This window comes from Emys orbicularis, chromosome 5, assembly GCF_028017835.1.
Source record: "Emys orbicularis isolate rEmyOrb1 chromosome 5, rEmyOrb1.hap1, whole genome shotgun sequence".
NCBI lineage: Eukaryota > Metazoa > Chordata > Testudines > Emydidae > Emys > Emys orbicularis.
In genome coordinates this window covers 43,255,949-43,278,397 of record NC_088687.1, presented here as the reverse complement: position 1 = coordinate 43,278,397, position 22,449 = coordinate 43,255,949, and the positions used below count along the sequence as shown (strand labels likewise).

Genomic DNA, 22,449 nt, shown 5'->3' with positions numbered 1-22,449 from the left:
GTGAATGTGAAGGAGTCCTCTGCAAAATCTTTCTGTGTCCTTGGGAACATTTTTTTAAAACTTTACTTTGGCCTTCCTCCTCCCCACCTCACGTATACTTCTGGCTATAAATGAAAGAAACAATCCTTTTGGATGAGGACACAATGGTATCTTCTGTAGGGTCTATCAATATTCCACCACAGCTGACAAAAAGGGGTTACTATTGGAGTAGCACAAAGAATTCCATCTCCCCTGCAACTCCAAATTTTTCTAACCTCAGTTATCACTCAAATTTAAAATAATTATGCAGAAGTGTGGTAATTTTTTACATTTTTAAGTGACTTGGTATACATGCTCATCCTCCAATTAGTTTTGATGCCCTTATTTGCTTTTCTCTAGCTTTTCAATATCCTTTCTAAACTTTGGTGACTAATAGAACTGGGCTAAATGAATTTTTTGGATCACTGGCAAATCTGAAAAATTGAAAAAAAAAATAGTAGTTTTGGGATGAACAAAACGATTTATTGCAATACTGAGCATTTTAATGTTAATTTAAAAAATAAAAGGGAAAGGTCAAAACAAAACAAAAAAATCAAATAAAAAAATGGAACCCTTTCATTTTGAAGACATCAAAAAGACATTTAGATTTTTCAGTTTTTGTTTTTTGGTTGAAACAACTTGGCAAAATCAACACAAAGTTGTTAAATGTTTTGGTGCTGCTGAAACTGCATTTTTTTTGCCAAAAATGTTTCAGTTTAAAAATATCACCCAGCTCTAATGACTATAACTGCGTGTAGTGTTCCAGATGTGGTTACACTGGGGTTCTGAAGAGTGGCAAGAATAACTCCCTAGTTTTCTACGCTATTTCAATAAGTACACTTAGCTCAGGCTATTTTTGCAATGGATTTCAGTGAAGTAGTTTTTATTGTGGCATCCCGGTACTTTTTTTTTTCTTCAATAGTCACTGATTGCAAGTAGATTCCCCCGCAGCACCCGCCCCCTCCTCCCCCCATTCTAAGCTGAGCTCTATTCCCTCCCTGAGATGTAGGGCTTTACATTTGTTAGCTGTGAATCACATCCTGTCAAATGAAGGCACTTCACTTTTTCCTCCATCCTCCAGTATATTTTTTACCCTTCTAATTTTGGTGTCATTGGCTAACTTGATCATGCTTGAATTTATACTTTCCTCTAGAGAATCAATGAAAATCTTAAAGAATAAAGGAGCCAAAATTGACACTTGCGGTGCTCAACCCAATGCTGCTCTCAACTTGGAGATATGACTGCTCTGTATTCTCTGCTCATCAACCAGCTTCTTCTCCATGGTATTTTAATTTTATCTAATTGGTATTCCTCTAATTATTTTAAAGTTTATAATGTGCCACGAAAATGAATGCCTTAAAATACTATGGAGAAACCACAGCCACTGCATTCACTTATTACATTTACTGTAACATTCAAGTAATTTACTTAAGTTATTCTGACTGCAAGGTCTTTAATGGCGAGGACCATCTTTTTGTTATGTTTGCCTAGCCCTGATTAGGGCCTTGCAATTTACAGCAATACGAAAAACTATTATAGTAATAATAATGTTTTTAAGAGACTTTTGATTGGTTTGGAACAGCTTCACTTACAATCTACAAGACTCAACAAACAGCATGTTAATGAAATTCACAGATGACAGTAAACTGGGAGGATACTGAACATCAGTGAAAACAGAGAAGTGATACAATGGCACCTAATAAAGCCTTCTCATTTTAATATTCTAAGTTTCTCTGTGAAGCTATTTTAATGGAATAATGATCATTATTAAAGCTTTTTCTTCCAGATGTTCTCACACTGATTATTATATGCCAAGATATTTTGCCTGGAATAAACATCAGGCTGATGATTTTTCTGGTTCTTCCTTCCCACCCTTCTTAAAGATATGTACCACATTTTTTTCCCCTGTCCTCTGATACCGCTCCTGACTTGCATGATTTATTTCTTTTCAGAGGTTCTGAGATTTCTCCACTAGATCTTTAAACTCTCTTGAGGTAATCTCATCTGGACCTATAGATTTATATATATTCAGCTGTCAGACACTCAGTCATTATTTTGCTTGTTACCTTTTGTTCTGGGTCTTTGCAACTATTTTTTCTGATAACATGTCTGCTTGCTTCATAATAGCCTCTATATTTTCCTTAAAGCTTTCTAAAAAAAAAAGACCCAACAAAACTAAACTAAAAAAGTACATTAAAAACAGCTATTTGTAAATTTTAGCTCTTTTGGACTCTTCATTTACCTATTCTTTGTAAGATTATTTTCCACAGACATACAAGCCCTCTACACTGCTGTTTATGGACCTTCTATTCCTTTTATTCGCCTGATGGTTTTATTTTGGCTTTTTACCTGGCCTCTAGATTCTTCAACAGACAGCTTAGATTTTATTTATGTAATTCTCTTTCCTTTTCTTTTTTCTCATGCAGTTCTTGAATTTGTTTTTTCATCAATTCTTAATTTAGTCACATTTTAAAAAAAATCTTCTGTGCCACTTTAATTTATACTTGTGTATTAGGCTTTTGGACTTGTTTTTATTCAGATCACTTCTCTACCCATTTCCCATTTATTACTGTAGTTAATATCTCCAATTTAAGCAAGTGTCTTACAGAAATATGTAATGTTCTAATAGGATGTATTTTCCCATAACTTTTCTCTACAAGAAATATTAATCCGATTCATATATAATGACTTGCTCTCAGGTTTCCTCATTGATGGTTCATGTCAGATCAATTCATGTTATTTCTTTCAGCCTTTGGAAAAAATAAGCTTTCCTTCACTAAATTTAAACACTTCTCTGATAAACTGTCACTATATGGTTACATTCACATTTGCTTTTCATCTTCAATCATGCGGTAGGATCCTCAGCTGGTAAATTGATATAGCCCAAGAAAATCAATGGAGCTATGCCAACTAAGGATCTGTTTTAGTACACTTTTGTTACCCAATAAGCATAATTTACTAAAAACAGTATTTTATGTAATAAGAACAAATGTGGTGCTGAAACTAATTTTTCTATCCACTCTACCACAAACAACAAATTTTACCATTCTACCCTGACCAAATGTCCGTCCATATAGCTTTGCAAAAATCCTCCACTACCTTTTTGTAGTGAATGCTATTTTTCTTTTGCAAACTTTCACAAAGCTGCAAGCTGATCTGACTGGACAGAAAGCAATATTACTGACAGATGCTCACATTCTGTGGATTGTTTGGTAGAATTACTTTTGCAATTAATAGACAGCACCCTTGCACAGAGTTCTCATATGTGACACAGAAGCTCCAGTGACTCAAGAAAGAGATTAACAATGTCACCTACAATGTTCTCCAAAGCCAAATTCTACCTAACCAAACTTCTTTTCCATGTGTTGCTGGCCTCTGAAACAATTTCTGTGCTACAGTGGAACCAGAAAATGGTGGAGTTCTTGGTGACATAAGAACCTGATACAGGGACAGATAGATATTGCAGATATGTTAGGCAGCACCAAAAGTCTTAAAGCTAAAATTTTAGTGAAATCCTCAGGGAGTTCATCTTACCTGACACCTTCTGTATGACTTCGTTGACTTCCTTCATGAACACTTTTTGTACAAACACTAAATGATTTAGAAGGTCAGTTGTGAGATTATGTTCAAAGGAACCAACCTGCCAGAAAATATGAAGATTATTTTTGTAAAATTTTAAAATATAGGTGTGATAGCTGTGGTCAATGCAATAATGTTTTAAGTACTGACTGCATCAGAATACAGCATAACAATGGCACATCCTCTCAGATTCATTGATGTAATTATTGTTAGTAAACAATGATTTTTTAATTGTGGCCACTGTATGTGGAACAGTTTTCTCTAGTATATTTTTTGATTATAAGCAAATGACAATAAATAAGGGGGAAAGTGCATTATGTCGACTACTATAATGGGAGCATAGGCAGAATACCAGTATTGAATTATCAAAAACAGAGAATCGCAAAGCTCATTCAGCTTTTTTGTAACGGTAAAATGGTAGGTATAATTTTACCAGCTTTACAGAAGGTTTAACTAAGGCACAAGCAAGTTAAATGAATTGTTTAGTGTCATATAGTAAATCGTTAATAGAACTGGGAACAGAAGCCACGTGTCCTGACTCCCAAGGTCCTTTACTCTAAATGCTATAGAAGAAAACCACTGCTGATATGTGCAATACCTGATAAACCTAGTTATTAACTCTGAACTCTGATTATATGCTTTAAGAAATATTATTTCTACATTTTCTAAGAACTGTTATCATGCTTTGTATTCTTTAAACTTTATTAAAAACAAGTTTGGTAAAAAACTTGAATATTAGGAAGTAAATTTAGTCAAATTTTAAATGGCAAATAGAAACACAATTCTGTTACTAATCAGAACCTCTTTTACACATTTAGAGTAAATTCAAACCAAGGCTCAATCTCTGCACTAGTAAGGTCTGTCTTGAAGCAGAAAGAAGCAAAGGTTAGATTGGGAAGTACAAAAAGACAGCAGCATGTTGGAGTTCTCTGAGAAGCATACAGATCATCAGAAGTCTCAAATATGAGGGCAAATATCAACCAAGGAGTTTTAGGGAGCATGCCAAACATGCATATATAAAAATACTGTATGAAACTTAATTGAAGTAACTTAAAGAAATTGGCAGTCTTCAATGCCTACCTCAGCCACGCAACGTAAATAGTTCCCTTGTACATAATAGCCCTGTTTAGTTGGTAGCTCATCTATACTCCATATTTGATCTGAGTAGGTGTCATGTTCCTCCATGACATATTTGCCTGACATAGTGACAGGAGGAAGATTAAGACTTGCTGAAGGAGGAATGGTAGACATATCAGTGGCAGAAACTTTTGATGTAAACCGCAATCTGTGATTTGGAAGTTCAAATGTAAACCTTGTTTGAGCACCTGTAAAGAAAGAGAAATGTGGGTATAATGTTGTCTAAGAAAGAATATTTCAAACTTGAAAAAGTTAAGAAAATTAGTGGAACCAAATGAAAGCTCAAACTGGAGTTAAGATTGAGAGCACAGTAGTGTAAGGGCTATCAACAATTAATTCTCAATTTCTTGGGTTTTTAACCTAATTAAATTAAAAAAAACCCAAATGTTTGTAATTATGTAAATGCATAGTTAAGGTAGTCAAACAATCCAACTCTGTAGCTGTACTGATAACCTGTGAAAATAAACTTAAAACAACCTCATCCATTCAGAACAGTTTCAACTCATCAGGGACCACAAAACTCTATATACTACCACTCCCTAGGTATTTTTTAAAAACTCTTGGTGCTGTGGAAAGTCCAAATGGCAATACCTTGTACTGGTAGTGATTTGGCTCCATTGTGAATCTCAAGTACTTCCTATGGGCCAAGTGGATGGCTATGTGGAAGTGCGCAGCTTGGCTGGAATGATTGAGGTAAGTGTTACCATCTTGAATCTGAGGTGGTGTATGTATTTATTCAGTCTCCTCAGGTCTAGGAAATGACAAAGGCCCCTGTTTTCTTTGAGATAAGGAAATATTATGAGCAGAAGGGTCTTCTTCTCTTTACTCCTGAGATATTCCCTCTAAGGCCACTGTGTTTTGCAACAGGCTCTTGTGAGAAAGGTGTCTGAAGAGCAACTGGATGGGGGGGTACATATAGGGTAAAGTGTGGAAATTAATAGGGTTGCCATGGGCAAAATGTCCAATACCCACTTGTCTGTTGTGACAGTAGACCAAGAGTGTTGGAGAGGGGCAAGACAGTTCCTTAAAGTGCTGGTAGGCTTTTGATGGGAGCCACGTTAGAGCCAAATACTCCCATCACACCTGCTGACAGTGACGGTGCATGGTGAACAAAGAACAATGATGGCTATCTCCTGGAGCATCATGGTTTTCTCCTTGGAGGACATTCAGGCTGTCTGCTCTGGGAGTAGAAGGATGTCCTCCTTTGTATGTAATTTACTCGTCTGGGAAAGCCTCCCCCTTCTTGTTCAAAATCCTACAGAAAAACAGGAAGAAACTGACAGAGAGCATAAGAAGGCTAAATGGTGGCCAGAACAGCTCTACAAGCGGACATGGATGCGAACATGGCCAGGTAATCTGTAATGCAGAGTTGCAATGAGGTGGAGGAATATATCCTGAAGAAGTTGAGCTTTTTTCGGGGTTCTTTTGTGCCCCAGACTTTTCTTGGACTGCCAACATGATCAGAGACCCAGCATTTGGGTGTGTGCACAAGTGTTCAAAGTGCTTTGGAAGCACCTGGTACCTCTCTTCCACTCACTTAGCTGTGGGGGGCAGAATGGCAGAGGTCTACCACAGACCCTTTACTAGCGTAAATATGTCTTTGTTGATCATGAAGACAAACATGACCAGGGTTTGTTGACCTCAGTATATCAAAGAGCTTAAGAGACCTCTCCTGGATTTCTGTTTTCAACATCCAGGGTCTCTGCGATTTAGGACAGGAGGTCCTGGAAAGCCATAAAGTCATCAACCATAGGCACTGGGACAATTGCCACCGCTTCATCTGGCAATGATGATGATTCCTTATATAGGGATTGATGTTGTTACTCTCCCTCCATTATTGCCTACTCCTGAATGCTGATGTCAGTCTCTGGGTGGCCAGCTATTGATGCTGCTGGGGAGTAGGATTTCCTCTTTTATGTGTGGGAGGTGGATCTGCTCTGGGACATATGCAACAGTGGTTCCTAGTATGGCCAATATGGATAGAGCAGTATGCTACAGAGGTACTGACTGGGTTGATGTTGTCTGATCCAGTGCCATTCACATCTCCCCAGTGGTGGGGCTCAAAATGGATAGCCTCCTGAACCCTGCCTAGGGTCACTCTCTGATGGTAGGTGAGAGTGATCTCTACCTGAGACAGTGAGAATGAGTAGGTCAAAGAAGATGATGAGAGTTATGCTTCCTCAAACGGAAGGCCAAAGAGTGATGTAGGCCTCAGTGCCAGCCACTGCTTTGGTGTGGAATGTGTGTCTTCCATGGAGGTGTAACTCTAAGCCTTGACAGGTTCAGCTACGGGTGCCAGTTGCCGTGCCCAGTACCAAGGTCAGCACTGGGCCTTCATCCCCATGTGCCACACTGACTGACCAGGACTGGCCTCCTCCAATTTGGAAATCATACAGAGTTTGGAGGCTTTGTCTTTGGAGATGGCATGTGGAGTCCACATAATGCTTGGAACTATGTTTGTACTCCATTCTGCCTCGCCTCTTGTAGTTACTCTTCGGTGTCAGGGGACTAGGTGCCAGACCTGTTGGTGCTGAAGTTGGCAATTCCGAGATAGTCAGTGTTGAGGCTGCTGGTGCCATTCTTCAGTTCCTTTCTCTCTCTGGCCTCAGATTTTGGTGGAAGTGTTGACCAAAAATGATTTGACTCCAGTGTAACTGTTAGCATCTCCTCAAGGTCAAAAGCATGGACTTCTCTAACAACTGTAATTTGAGCCAAGTGTACCTGGGCTTGAGAATCTTCAAGGAGACAACTGGCACACACAACACCTGTCCAGGATGTGGCTCTGTCCCAAGCAGAAAAATCATCAACTCTGTCCATTTATGAGGGGGATGAGGCAGTCACAGGATGGGCAGGGTTTCAAATCCGACTGCTTAGAATCCATCATGAGGGGTAGCAATAGGCACAACCCTGGGGAGATTGCGCAGGAGGCAGCAAATAAGGAAAAGGCTTGGAGTGCCAGCCAATTAGGGGAAGGTTTATTGGAGGAGCCAATCAGGGCCACACTGGCCCATATAAGAAGGAGTTGCTGAGCAGAGCAGAGGCAGTCACTCCCTGAAGTTTGAGGGAGGAGGACTGGCTGCTTAGAGGGCTGTAGCCCCATGGACAGAGTAGTGCTGGGCAGGGTCAGCAGAGTATGAGAAAGCTCCAGGCTGACGGCTGCCAAACTGAGGCCCTGATACATGGGCAGAGGAGGTGCTGGGGCGGTGGGGAAGTGGCCCAGGGAAGGAGACGGCAGAGTTGGAGGAGGGGAGTGGCCAGTGTATGGACTGCAGTCTGTCACTGAGATGAGTGGCTAGAACCTGGACTGCAGATTGCCACTGAGGCAAGTGGTTGGACTGAGGACTGTCGGTCCCCCGGAAGGGGGGAAAGAACTGAGTGGGGCACAGAAGGCTGTGTCCAGAAGGATGACGTGGTCTGGGGAGCGACACGGGTCCTGGATATGAGACAGGAGTGACGATGGTCAAGACACCACCTGAGGAGGGCACACTGGCAACTCCGACGTAATTCCCAGGACGGCCAGCAGGAGGTGCTGCGGTGGTGAGTCAACACAATACCCTGGGCAGTAGGAGATGTGGATTCAAATATTCTCTCTGCCTGATTCAGAGAAGGATTATCAATCTTCATCTGTAAAATGGTCACCAGTAAAAATGTCTTTTCCAAACTTTAGATGTCCACAGTGAGCTCTCATTGGATAGTCCTGGTGCCTTCAACAGGCTTTTGGGCAGGCTGGCTGGGGTACAGGGCAGTTGGTATTAAGATGGAAGGCAGAAGAGGGCAACTTCCTGCACCACAAATCATATCCTCCCTCTCCTGCTTTGTGGTTATTAGTGGAAGGTATGAGTACATCTGCGGTTTGTTTTGGTTTGCAGATTATGGACTGCAGCAATCGTGTGGATGTGTGTCCAGGTACTGACAGCATCCATCACTGACAACATGGAGAATCATGGGGAATTTCATGGATGTCTTTGCAGTCACTTTATGTTGGCACCGTTACCCCAGAACTTGAAATTACTGCAGTCCAGCCATTGCTAGCTGAAAACCAAATACCACATTGCTAGGAATAATTTTTAGGACTTTGAGAGGCATGTCCAAATAGCTGCATGTTTGCAGTTTTGCTAATATGAATTGGAGGATGGGTTAGAGATGTATCATGTAATGCAGTGGTTCTCAAACTTTTGTATTAGTGACCCCTTTCAAATAGCAAGCCTCTGAGTGCAACCCCCCCATTATAAATTAAAAACACTTTTTTATATATTTAACATTATAATAAATGCTGGATGCAAAGCGTTTGGGGTGGAGGCTGACAGCTTGTGACCCCCCATGTAATAACCTTGTGACCCCCTGAGGGGTCCCAACCCCCAGTTTGAGAACCCCTGATGTAATGTACCATAAGAATGGAAGGAATGTTTGGACAGCTGGCCTTGGTGTAAAGTGATCTTGCATATAAGTTTTATTGTTATTATGACTAGAAATGTTTTGATAAGAGATGATAGGAGAACTGGTGGTCCCCTAAGGGTTACTATGGTGACCTACTAGAAGTCACTACGAGTTATGTACTTTGTTTAAGTTAGCTATAAAAGATTAAGCAAAACAATACATCTTGGAGCAGTCAGAGGAAGCTTTTCTTTGGGCTAGGAGCTAACCCCTAAAAGCCTGGCTGTTGATTACTCAAAACCATCTCAGACTTTGGGTAACTATAACGTTTGGGATGCTCTGAACCTATAGCTATAGCATATATGGTTGTGTGTGCTTGAGACCTAATAAAAGAGTAGTTTTAGGTAAAAGCACTCTGGTTATCAATCAATCATTTATCAGACAGAGGAGTTGTGTCCGCATTGATTTATTCCTGACACTGCCTGGAGAGAAACAGTTAAGTTACCGCTGCTTTGGGTTCTGAAAACCCTGAATAACACCACTAAAGATTTTTGCAGTTTGTTGGCATGGGTGCTCCAATGACTTATGTGGTCAGTTTGCAGTTAGTGTACACAGCAGTGTTTTTTGATAAATCAGCATGAATTCTGTTTGGTTTATTAATATGCTTTTTATTTCACAGAATCACAGCTTTGGCTAGTAGGTCCTGGCAGCAGGGGTTTCAAACCTCACCAAGGCAGATACTGGTTGTGATTGGTTCTCCCAAAATCAGAGCCTGGGTGGGTTTGGGACGCCTCCACTCTTCCTTTAAGAATTAGACATCAACACAATTTTCCTCAGGAAAAGAGGTTGGATTTGTGGGCAAACCTGAGCCATCACTATGAGACCGGGGGTTCCTAGGCAGTAGGCTGTTCTAGGTTGCAACCAATGATAGACCTTGGGGTAAAACAAACTATGATAGGGAGTTAAGACCTGGGACAGTGATGCTCAGGATATGCTCAACCTACAGGGAGAAGGCAGGTGAATTGATGTTCTTCCTGGTTTCACTGCTGCTAGGACAGGTTGCCCGAGAAATTATCCTGTTATGGAATTAATGAAGTTGCAGCCACTTGGTCAAAAATTCCAGATCTTTGTATCTGTCCTCATTGGCCTCTGCCTTGTGCAAATTATTCATTATAACAAAATCTGCTAGAATTAGCCTCCTATTTTATTTTAATACACTAAATAGTCATATCTGCAGGATTGATTTTTACTGTATTCTGGTTCCTTATTAATATAAATTCTCTCATACTAATCTGTTCATGAAAATTCATAGCCCCAAGGACGAACAAAGGATTAAAAAAGTATTATTACCATAACTGAATAGGAATCCATAATGCCACATTTGATCTTTTCTAGTGAAATTAATGTTAAAAAGTGACCGTGATCTTTTCAAAGTTTCATGGAGTACTGTTACCTGCACAAGCCCTGGCTTCCAACTGTCCCTGTGTGTGCTCAACCCCGACTCAGTCCCAGGTCTCGTCCCTACTCCACCCCTTCCCCCAAATCCCCACTCTGCCCTGCCTCTTCCTGCCCCTACTCCGCCTCGTTCCGCCCCCTCCCCCGAGCGCACCCCATCCCGCTCCTCCCTCTCCCTCCCACTGCCTCCTGCACGCTGTGCAACAGTTGATCCGCTGCAGACGGGAGGTGGAGGAACTGATTGGCAGAGCCACCGGCAGGTGGGAGTGGGGGGGAGGGGACTTGGCTACCGGTGGGTGCTAAGTACCCGCTAATATTTTTCCGTGAGTGCTCCAGCCCTGGAGAACCCACGGAGTTAGCGCCTATGGTTACCTGTCATTCCATGACTTCTCATTCTTCCCATCTTATATTCTGCTTTTAGAGATGGCAAGAGTGCTGCTCCAATAGCTATACCATCTATCATGGCACTGAACTTAAGAACTATGGGCTTCTTCTCTAAGCCTTCTGGCAGTTGTGGAAATTCATTGGTTTCAACTGGAGTCTGATTAACACTTGTTGGTGTCTTTTCAGAGGGCAATGGAGTTGCAACATCTTCTTTTGCAGGCTGTGGTCTATTTAGAAGAAGAGATACCAGAAACAACTATTAGATATCCTAACGTATTCATTATACAGTATTGGCCTGATTCTCCCACAGAGCAGCATTAGCCCGTAAGAGGATAGAAAATAAGACAGGTCCATACAGGATGGCAAATAAAGCAAAACTTACGCTGTTGATGGTTGTCTGATGAGGTCTGAAATCTGTTTGGAAAGCTGGTGAGAACTGCGCACCATCATGCTGTGTAGAGTGGCAGGGTGTTGAGGAATGTTGATGCTGATAGCTCCCACTTTCAACACTGCAGCATTATTTGTTTTCAATCCTCTTTGGGCACTATAAAGAGCCTGTGATTTGGCAATACTGCATTTGACTACAGTTCTAACAAACAACAAAATATGTTATTTGCATCCTTTTTCCAAAATATTTTTTAAAAATATATACATTCATATAGCTTTTCAACAACAAATTAGCTGAATTATCAAGTATTAAGATGAACACACTTGTATTAGCAATTTAGAAACTATATACATGCCTACTTAGTTTCTATTTATGCACACGCAGATGCAGTACATGCTGTATCAACTATCCAATTTATGCAGTTTATTATATTTAACAAAATTATAAGGCATGCATAGCAAAATGTCCATTCAACTATTATAAAAATGAAATATAAGATAATTTGCGATTACACACAATAGACTGCATACACACACTATACACACACTGAACACAATTGTGATTCTGTATCACCTATTTCATCCTCATTTTTTCTCAAGAATTTTAAACAATCTTCTATAGTGACAGCTCCTCAGAGAGACTTTATTTTAACAACTACTAGACTACTGGACAAGATTCTGTCTCAATTTGTAGTTAATATGTAGCAAACTATTTGCTTTTTTGGTGTAGGAATATTCAAGTTTAAATGGCCCTAACTTCACAAATGTAAACTTCAAACTACACTAATTTCAAAGGTGTCATCATATAATACAGCTGTGAAAGAAACACAATTGCACTATGTGTTTGTAATTCTAACAGTGTTTTTCATCTTCAACAACCATGCTATAAAGAATAACAAATCCATGAGTATTTCTCATCTTTGTGGTCAGTTATTGGAATTTTACTCAGACAAGATTTCAAGTACTATGGCTTACACCAGGGGTCAGCAACCTTTCAGAAGTGGTGTGCCAAGTCTTCATTTATTCACTCTAATTTAAGGTTTTGCGTGCCAGTAATACATTTTAACGTTTTTAGAAGGTCTCTTTCTATAAGTCTATAATATATAACTAAACTATTGTATGTAAAGCAAGTAAGGTTTTTAAAATGTTTAAGAAGCTTCATTTAAAATTAAATTAAAATGCAGAGCCCCCCAGACCAGTGGCCAGGACCTGGTCAGTGTGAGTGCCACTGAAAATCAGCTCGCATGCCGCCTTTGGCACGCGTGCCATAGGTTGCCTACCCCTGGCTTACACTATTATGGTTTAATACATATGATAGGAATATAATTTAGAAGAGGCAATATATTAGCAACATAGTTTGCCAATTAGTATAGAATTAAATTTTCAACTTTCAGCTCAGATGATTTGAGCAGCAATTTCCTCTCAGGGGTATAACTAATATTCTTCACAGTATTAACATTATAATGATAAAGTTAAGAGGAAAAATGGAATTTAATTTTTGGGCAACCTGATCTCACAGTATTTATGTAATTATCTTCACAGGGTTAATGTTAAAGTAATTAAAAGTTATTTCAAGTGTTATTCTCCAACACTATGCCCAAGGCCTAGCTAGCTCAAAGAACCCAAGAGGTGGGAGTACAACAAAGGCAGTGTTTTTTCTGCTCATAGCAGGAGAGAACTGTGTCACACTAATTCAATCACAGGCCTTCCAAACATCTGTTCTAACACTAGCTTAACAGATTAAGAATAGATATTGCTGGGAGTTGAAAGAAGTTCTTGTTCAGGATCCCATGGCTAGAAGGAAGGCAGCAGCTTTAAGGGAACCAGATCGTCATTGATTAAAATTCAGGGGTAGAGAGGGTTGTTTAATTTTATTATAAAGTGCTCTCACAGAAATGTGGAAGACACATTTCCAAGGAGGAAAAGTCCCAATTTGTTCATTAATGTTTTCAGAACAGTATTAGGCAAATATGCTTCCTTCAAAAGTGGGTATGTGTGTTTTGTTCTAGCTTTTAAAAAATTAAAAAAATATAACACACATATGGGCCAATACAAAATAATACCACTCTGTTTATGTTAGCGTTCCCATACATCTCATTCCAAGCAGAAATTAACAGGGGGGCAGAATTACGTTCCATACCTATGTCTTTCCCTCAACCACTCAACCTCCAGCACCATAAGGCAACTAGCTGTGAGTCAGCCCATAATACATTCCTTACATCAATGTTTCAAAAAATTGATTCAACTAGCTGTTCAATCATCATCAGTATAACTTTCAGCATGAAGGAACAATGAAACAGTTTCCCCAATCTATGCCAAGACACCAACACAATCATCCACTACACAATTTGCTGAAAAAGTAAGTGTCATAGTCAGCATTAAAATATTCACTGTTCGATTCTATGATAAAAAAATTCCCAGTTTAAAAACAACATCTGAATGCACACCCTGTCTTGGTGCTGAAACATCTGAATGCACACCCTGTCTTGGTGCTGAAACATGAGCAGTATTTCTAATACAATTTAAAGAAAAGCATTAAGCTAATGTACCAGAAGGGCAGGGGGGGGGGAGGGAAGAAGCACAAAAACAAATACAGATCCAATGTAATTAAATTAAATGATAGAAACCCACATTTCATTGGTTCCAGACTTGAAGCTCAAAACTCACAAATCTAGACTTCCTTTATATCTAACAACTAGGTTAACCGTGCTTCCTGGGCAAGTACTTAATTTTTCATTTAATTAAAGTATCTTACTATAAGTGTCTGCTCTAAGATGCTGCCAACATGGAAAGCAGGTGTTCAGAACACTTAAAACACCATTCTATTCATACTTAACATGCATTATACATCTAACAAAAAAATGTATATAGCACTAGAGCTAGCTCAATATTATTCAAATGTTACTAAACAAACACTGAAGCTATTCACCAAAGAATTCATTCAAGTAGTAGTTTTTGTGGTATTGGATCAGATCTATAGATTGTCATTCTAAAAGGGAACAGCTGGAAAGTGATTTGGCAAACAGGAACTCATAGCTCTATGGGAAAACCTGTGGAAGTAGGCTGAAGGGGAGAAAATTGCTGCAAGGTTCCATTCCGCAGTACTTCCTGAACCAGTTACACTGGGCTGAGGAAGAACTAGATGGGAGAAGGAGGAAGAGGGAAAAGATTGGAAGGGTTTCCCTACCATCAAACAGGCTACAGTGCCAGCCCCCAAACCCCACAGAACTTGGGGGAAATTAGAAAGGAGAATTCAGCAGCAGGCCAGCTGTTATCTACATGGAGGCTCCATGCCATATCTGTATTCCACAGCATTATCCCCACCCCTCACATCCCCAGACTTCTGCATATGGAGTTGCCCCAGAATCCCCGCAAAGGTATGTGGGGTTGATCAGTGGTAAGAAGGGACTCCCCACCAAGTAGGGGGCATAGTTTCTGCCCATATTTACATTTTTGCCCTGATGTCTGCAGAGTCAATGAGGGACAGAAACTTACAGGTTTGACCACTATCCTACTTCCCACCCCCAACCTTTTTTCTTGGTGTGAAGTCCCAGAGTTGTGGAAGACCTTCTTTGGGTCTGAGGACAGGGGAAAGCGAGGAAGTGAACATGAAGACAACATAGTCCATTTCTATATGGGAGGGGGAGACCCACGGGCACAGGGTCCCCTGTACATGTGGAAGTTAGGGAGTGGATTTGGAAGTGCTGTAAGTTTTAAATAGAACAGTATCTTTTAACGATAACTAATGTGTGTACTTATAGTTTCAAATATTATTTAATTATTATATGCAAGAATAAAGTAAGTAAAGACAAAGAGCCCATAGTGAAGTTAAAAAGAGTTATGTGACTGCAGTCAATAAGAGCAGGCCCACAGTGGGCTAAGAATGGTCTAATTAACCTGTTCTCTTTACCTGGATCAGCACCATTTCATATCATTAAAACATATAATAGCAGCGTAAAGAACAGCCAAAGAATTAGGCTTTAATAGTTATTAAAACCAGTCTAGTTCTTCAGCAACTATAGCACCGTGCACACAATTGGGCAAAAGGGTAGACTGTTCAATGAACGCCCATAAATTTTCTTAATATATAATTAGTGGACCATACTAACTAATTCAGAGTCTATTGTTTGGTAAGCTAGAATGTTCTGAAGCAACAACTGGCTACACTCAAACACAGTAATAATGCAGCCTTTAACTACACGGCACAATGTTAATTGCAAGTCCATTAAACATAATAATATGACATACAGAAACTCTTGTTTGGCTGTGCTTGTTGGAGATGTAGGAAAATCCTCCAGTCTACAGATGAAGATTGAAGAGAAAGCAAGAAAAACAAAAAGCAAATAAAGAATAAACATTCATGCAAAATTAGTTAAATACTCGTAACCCAGAATATGACAAATTATCTAAAAATATATTAAAATTTAACAAGTTGACACTATGATTTTTAGAAACTTTAGTAATTTTTCCCATTTTGTTGCATCCCTATTTTTCTGTGTGCAAGATCAGAGACACTGCATTGAACAGAAACATGAATTTCAGCCACCTTCTAAAGTATTACATGGCTTACAGTTTAGAGCTTTTATCTACACTTGTTAAATATGTATGTACATTTAGCAATTTGGCTATGGACAATATCAATAGTAGGGGGTTTTAGTACAGAAAACAATATTACAATATTTAGTTAGAATTTATAGAGAACTGGACAAGAATTATTTTTAAAACGGAGACATGAGTGACTTTTCACATGAGACAGCCTCCTTAGCCATCTCATCATTATGCACATTTTAAAGGCCAAAGTAGCATACTGAGGGTTACCCAACTAACATTGAGAAACAGCATGAAAGTGATTTACATTATGAAGAATTTTAATTTTATTTGTAGTGCTCTGCAACTCAAAAATAAAGAGATCCAAATGGAAAGGAAGTAAGAAAAATAAGCATGCACTTCTAACCTGAGTTTGTGAACATAGCAGAAGAGCAAATTACATGGATATTGAGCAAGTCATTCTAGATGTTCATTCTTAAAAGGTGATATTTTAAAAATTTGTCAGTTGTATGGGGTAAAGAACAGACCTTATAGAAGTAAAGTAATTTAAAAGACCATGCAACATGAGAGGTCAAAAAATTCATCCTTTATGAAGCAAGAAGATCTCATATGGGAAGAATCAGCATTAAAAGATTAAATACTCTGATTTAAGAACCTCTATGTATCATTCAGGGAAATCTCTAAACTTTTAAAAAGTAATTATTATAAACATTATAGAAATAACTACAGATACACGTAATGTCATTGAGTCACTGTGTGTACACAAAGCAGGAGAAAATTGCTCAAGAAAGCTATGATTTTGTGAAAAAAATATTTGTATTCAATGGATCTATTTCCTAGCATTTTTCACAATCCAACCATTCATTTACTTAGGCACTGATCCTGCAAACTCTTCTGCACATACCCTTTGCTAATGGGCGTAGACCTACTGAAGTCCACAGGAGTATTCATATCTGTATAGTTAAGTACATGCCTAAGTGTTTAACTGATTGGGGCCATAGTTATAGATGACTGTACGTTCACCATAGCCCAAATACTGCTCATTGTACTCACATGAGTAGTCTCATTAACTTTTATGGAATTATTTATGTAATGCAAGCAGGATTTACTCCAAATACAAATGTTTGCACTGTATATTGTCTGGGCAAGAAAAATGGCTCTCACTATAAATGCTGTCATGAAAGAAAGAAAAAAAGTATGCTTTAGTTAAAAAAACCTTCTCTGTCTCTCGTGTGTGTGTGTGTGTGTGTGTGTGTGTGTGTGTGTGTGTGTGTGTGTGTGTGTGAGAAAATTAGTTTTAGGGGCCACACTTGAGGCCCATTCCAACAATGAGCTCTACATGGCTGCCCATAGAGCTCTACTGACTTAAAAGGGACTGTGCAAGGATTCAGACCTCATTATAAGATCAGGGCCCCGGCCTCCACAGTAAGTCCCATATATTTCTCTGTACATACAGCTGACACTCCATTTCTATACAAATGTGTTTTTGTTATTTTTAAATTGTTTTTGGCTTCACACTCACTGGATATTTGGTGTAATTCCCTCCAGCAGAACAATGTTAACACCACCTATATGAGCAGTGGCACAAGTCTCAGTCATCTTTTGGTGCAGAACATCTTTAAGAGGAAAGAGAAAATACTTTAGAAATACTGTAATACAGTAAAATACTTCCATATATGTCAATTACTTGCCAAAATACAGTACAAGCTAATGTAAATGTCACAATGTTTGATAATTGTATTAAATAGTCTCACATTTAAACACTATCTGGTGAAGAAAAGTTGCAAAAATGTAAGCTACACTTTCATTTTCTAAAAGTATTTTCATTATATTTCAGTTTATTGAAGTTTTAAATAAGTTTACATAAAATATTGCTTATGTAACATTTAGGGATTTTTACACACATCTGCTATTGCCTTGCTGGAAGATGTTTACTAAGTGAAAGAAAAGCAAAAAGTTACTACACCACCTTTCATTTTTTCTTTTAGTGTGAAACTTCCATGAATCCTCTTCAGCTCCGATTCCATTGTTAGTCCACCAATATCTGCTTCAAGGTGTGTGCGATTCACCATGCCTATCCCAAAGACTATTAGAGTCACGTGCTGAGGTTCGGAAGTAACCAGACTGCGTTTCCTCTGTGTCTTGCTCAAGCTGCTATTGTCCTGTTCATTCTCAAACACAACTCTACATGCAGGTTCAGTAGGACTCCGAACACCTGCACAAATATATACCAATTATTCAGTGAGAACTTGAGTAAATTATCTATTGTGAAATCTATTTAAATTTGTATTTGAAACTAGGAATCTTTGCTGTATAAGAAGGCAATGTTCTGGCTAACCATTGGTATGTCACTCACATCAGTCCAGTAACATTGTCACAACTGAGCAAAAACCAAGACACTAATGATAAAATAATAAATATAACTACAGATGATTTCATATTGTACTGCTAACAATTGCTGATCCCTTTGAACTAAAAATATTTGCTGAACGTTACAGCCTAGAATGAGGATTTAATACACTGGCATGACTATTTGGCCACATAACAGCTTTCATAATGACTAGCAGCCATTGTGACTAGTTATTAGGCATAGCTCCCTCCACTTACAAAGTGGTGTGAGTGATTTTAGACAGGTAACCCTCTTCCCCCCACCCCCCCCAAAAAACAACAAAAAACAGGAGAAATTTGCCCCCTTGGAATATTTCATCTTTAATTAGATTTCCTTAATATTTCTGGTTAGTTTAATGGCCAGAAAGTTCTAATAATTTAGTTTTGGAGGAAAAGTTTCCTTTTAAACACTTTAAACATAACAGTAAAAGAAATGTAATAATGGAATTTACATGTAGAGAATTATGGATATTATCATTTGTCAATTAAATGGATTTCCCTCACTTCCTCCATATCTAGTGGAAGCACTGACATCAATATAACACTTTCTCCTGCTTTTAGGTTTTATATTTTAAATATTTTTTTTTTTTACAAAATGCAATATAAAAGTTTATGACCTATAACTTGAAGTGCCAAACACATTTCTGATGCTATATAATTCAATAATAAATGTTCATCAACAAAAAGTAATTTAGACATAAGGCCAATACTCAATTCTTAATTCACTTTGTTGTGCTCAGTGTTCAAATATACTGCAGTATACATGGGAAGATCACCCAACTTCAAAAGCACTGGGAGAAATGCTGTCCCCAATTAAGTCAATAATAGTTTGATATCAATGGAGCAAGTATTTCACCATCTTTTCTTAAATTTAGACTTTTACAAAGGTTCTGAAGTTTTTCTCTCTGAAGTGACTGAGGGCTCATCTATACAGGGTGTCAGTACGCACCAATGGGGTGTAAATTCTAGTTTGCACCAATGTGTCGCACACTAACTGGCCTGTGTGGATCCTGTACACTAAAAGTTCTGTAGTGCATTAACCTAATCCTTTTTCACACAGTATGTGTGTAACATGAGACTATCTGAAATGGGACTTCACCCCAAGCCCGGAGTAAAAATGACCTCCTTACTCAACTTCTGTTCCTTCTTTGTATTAAGAGCGTTATACCTACTCACTTTAGTAAAAAAGAAGCACTTGCATCAGCCTTGCAAAGCTAAAACATCTATGGGAAAGCAAGCTGGAGTCTACCCTGTTCTCACCTGATCAACAGAATTGTTAACTAAGTTTTAACTATAGAGACAAATTCTGCCCTCAGTTGCACAGTGCAACCCAAACGAAGACAACAAGGCTGCACAAGCATACCAGAGAGCAAAATTTGAAAACAATTGAGCTGAACAGGTACCTAATGACAGAATTTGGTATCAAATTTGGAACAGAATGAAACTAGCTTGACTTTCTAATATCACATGGAGTTTGCAGAGTTGGCAAATCAGAAGTTTACTTGCAAACAGGAAACATTTTGTTTGGAAGTCAATAAGATGCCAACCTGAACTCAATAATTCCATTTTACAGTCATTTTTCTGAGCAGAACTACACAAATACTGACAACTTTTAGTAAATCATTTAGGAAAGAATCTTCCCATTTGTAAAATCTATCACAGGGGTGGCCAACCTGAGCCTGAGGAGGAGCCAGAATTTACCAATGTACATCGCCAGAGAGCCACAGTAATACGTCAGCAGCCCCCCTATCAGTTCCCCCCCTACCCCGCTCCCAGCGCCTCCTGCCCACCGGCAGCCCCGCTGATTAGTGCCTCCCCCTCGCTCCCCACAACTCCTGATCAGCTGTTTTGTGGAGTGTAGAAGGCTCGGAGAAGGGGGGGGCGGAGGGGGAGGAGTGAGGGCACAGGAGGCTCAGGGGAGAGGGTGGGAAGAGGTGGAGTGGGGGCAGGGCCCACAGCAGTGAGCACCCCTCAGCACATTGGAAAGTTGGCGCTTGTAGCTTCAGCCATGGAGTCGGTGCCTATACAAGGAGACGCATACTAACTTCTGAAGAGCCGCACGTAGCTCCGGAGCCACAGATTGGCCACCCCTGCTCTATCAGAATCCAGTACTACAAAAAACAGTGTAAATTAAATTATTTTCAACCCTAAAACATCTCACCTGTTGGCCCAAAAGTTTCAGACGATTTTTCTAAAATCCCTGTTGGATCAGAGATAAGTGAATAAAAATTCAGCAGTTTATACATATTTTGCCAGCACTCTGCAGATGGCTCACTCTGTTCTGACACTGTAATGGAATCTGAATCATCCATATGGATGGTCATGTGATCAACTACATCCTTTGAACCCTTCCTGGATACTTTAGAAGTTCTTCTTTCTGATCTCCCCAGAGAATTCTTGTTTCGAGATTCTTTTTTATTGTTCTCATTATTGGTTCTTTTGTTCTTTGCATTGTTTACTCTGCTGCCTCCATTGATGCTTCCTCGGGAGCTGCGGCTAAAGTCAGAAGAGCGAAAGTCTCTATGTTTACGGGTTTTAAAGGTAGGTGTTGGAGAGGCTGACCCAGCAGTGTATCTGCTAAGTTTGATGTCCGTCTGTGTGGCTTTAATATCGTCTATCATTGTACTGAATTGATGAATAAGCCGAACCAGTGCCATATCTACGTGCTGGCTTATGGACTGGCAGGAAATTGTAAAATTACAGTGAAAAGTATTATAGTAACGCTTGTTCAGGTCATGAAAAGAAAGGGCATTGGTGGAGTTTTGGGGTGTACACATTGACTTCTCCATTACAACAGCACTAATGCTAAAAGTTTCCAACATCAATGCCGGTTTGAATTCAAGTGGGGGAAGATTGACGGCTCCTTGCCTAACAGAAAAAAGATAAAAGTTAAGGATTTTTTAAAAAGAGAAGGCCAGCATTAAATAGCTTTTATATAAAAAGTTCAATAAATTAGTAATAAAACAACATTCAGTTCCTTCAGGAGATCACCTCTGCGCTATCGTTTATTAATTTTTACTATACAATTTACCAATATTATACAATATACTGGCTACAGTAGAAACAATAGAAGCGAGAGTCATTTTGGTTCAATATTTTATTCTATGAAATGTGTAGTTTGATATGTAATTTGTCAATTTTACCATCCAGTTTTGTCTAAGAAGTTTTGCATACAAGAAGTAATATAGTTTTATTCAGTAAATGACGATTACATTACAGGGTTGGAACATCCTAAACCCTGTTAACATCTCTACCTCCCATCCCCTTAGCCCCAGCTCCTCTCTCCAACCTTTCCTGTTGTAGACCTCAAACCTGCATAAGCAGCTGGATCTCTGAGGTTGCACCTATATTTCTAAAAGTGAAATATGAAGATATCAAAATGCTTTGGATGTAGCTTTTCCAAGTGAAAGTAAATTAAAACTTAATGAAAGACTGTTTTCCCATTCTGTGAGGATGTGTTTCAGAAAGTCAAACCGAACTTGAAACGGTGAAAAAAGCAATTACTGTACTCTTACACATATATATAATTTAAAAATAAATATTTGATAATATACCTTCGTGCTCTCTTGCTTTTTCTCTCTTTTGTTGTATCTGAATCAACAATGTCTGCCCTGAGACAGTCCAAAGTCCCTGAGAATGAAAGATACTCTCCGAAATACATTCTATAGCATAGTGGCACTGCATCTTGAGACTGAATTCCTGTATGGCTCAGAAGAGGTTTGAAAACAACCTATAAAAATATAAGATCTCTGAATTAGCTCTGTTGCCTAGAGATTTCTTATACTTCTGTTTCCTTGCTTCAGAAATGAGTTTTAATTTGTTATTATTATTTATCATAAATCTAGGATAGTTGTGATAGGCCCACTATATACATTGTAAAATAAAAAAGATTTCCCTTTTAAACTTAATTCAATTTGTATTGCTGTTAAAAAGTACAAATCCAAGATTTAGACAGAGAAGAAATGTAGTGAACCTATTTATTCCAAAAAGCCCAGTAAAACTCCTATGCAGCATGTTTACCTCAGCTACTGGTTGCTTTAAATTTAAAGCTGGATGAGGGGGTTCCATCCAATTGCAGCCCCCTTTCTGACTGGACAAGGAAATAAGTCTGCAGAGGAAGACCCTCCACACAAAGGACCCAGATTCAGTTTATTAAAAATCCCCTAGCTCTTCAGATTT

The 22,449-nt window shown here is 39.0% G+C and overlaps 1 protein-coding gene across 1 annotated transcript in view; it reads right to left on the bottom strand.

The window, feature by feature from the left end:
• BLTP1 (bridge-like lipid transfer protein family member 1) overlaps positions 1 to 22,449 on the bottom strand; it is a 242,134-nt gene that overhangs the window by 58,097 nt on the left and 161,588 nt on the right. The window contains exons 47-55 of the mRNA XM_065404647.1: positions 21,825 to 22,000; positions 20,432 to 21,138; positions 17,852 to 18,097; positions 17,405 to 17,498; positions 15,583 to 15,633; positions 11,330 to 11,536; positions 10,936 to 11,174; positions 4,678 to 4,922; positions 3,553 to 3,658 (exon numbers count right to left, since the gene is read on the bottom strand). Coding sequence (XP_065260719.1) covers positions 3,553 to 3,658; positions 4,678 to 4,922; positions 10,936 to 11,174; positions 11,330 to 11,536; positions 15,583 to 15,633; positions 17,405 to 17,498; positions 17,852 to 18,097; positions 20,432 to 21,138; positions 21,825 to 22,000 — 2,071 coding nt within the window. The remainder of the gene's footprint in view (positions 1 to 3,552; positions 3,659 to 4,677; positions 4,923 to 10,935; positions 11,175 to 11,329; positions 11,537 to 15,582; positions 15,634 to 17,404; positions 17,499 to 17,851; positions 18,098 to 20,431; positions 21,139 to 21,824; positions 22,001 to 22,449) is intronic.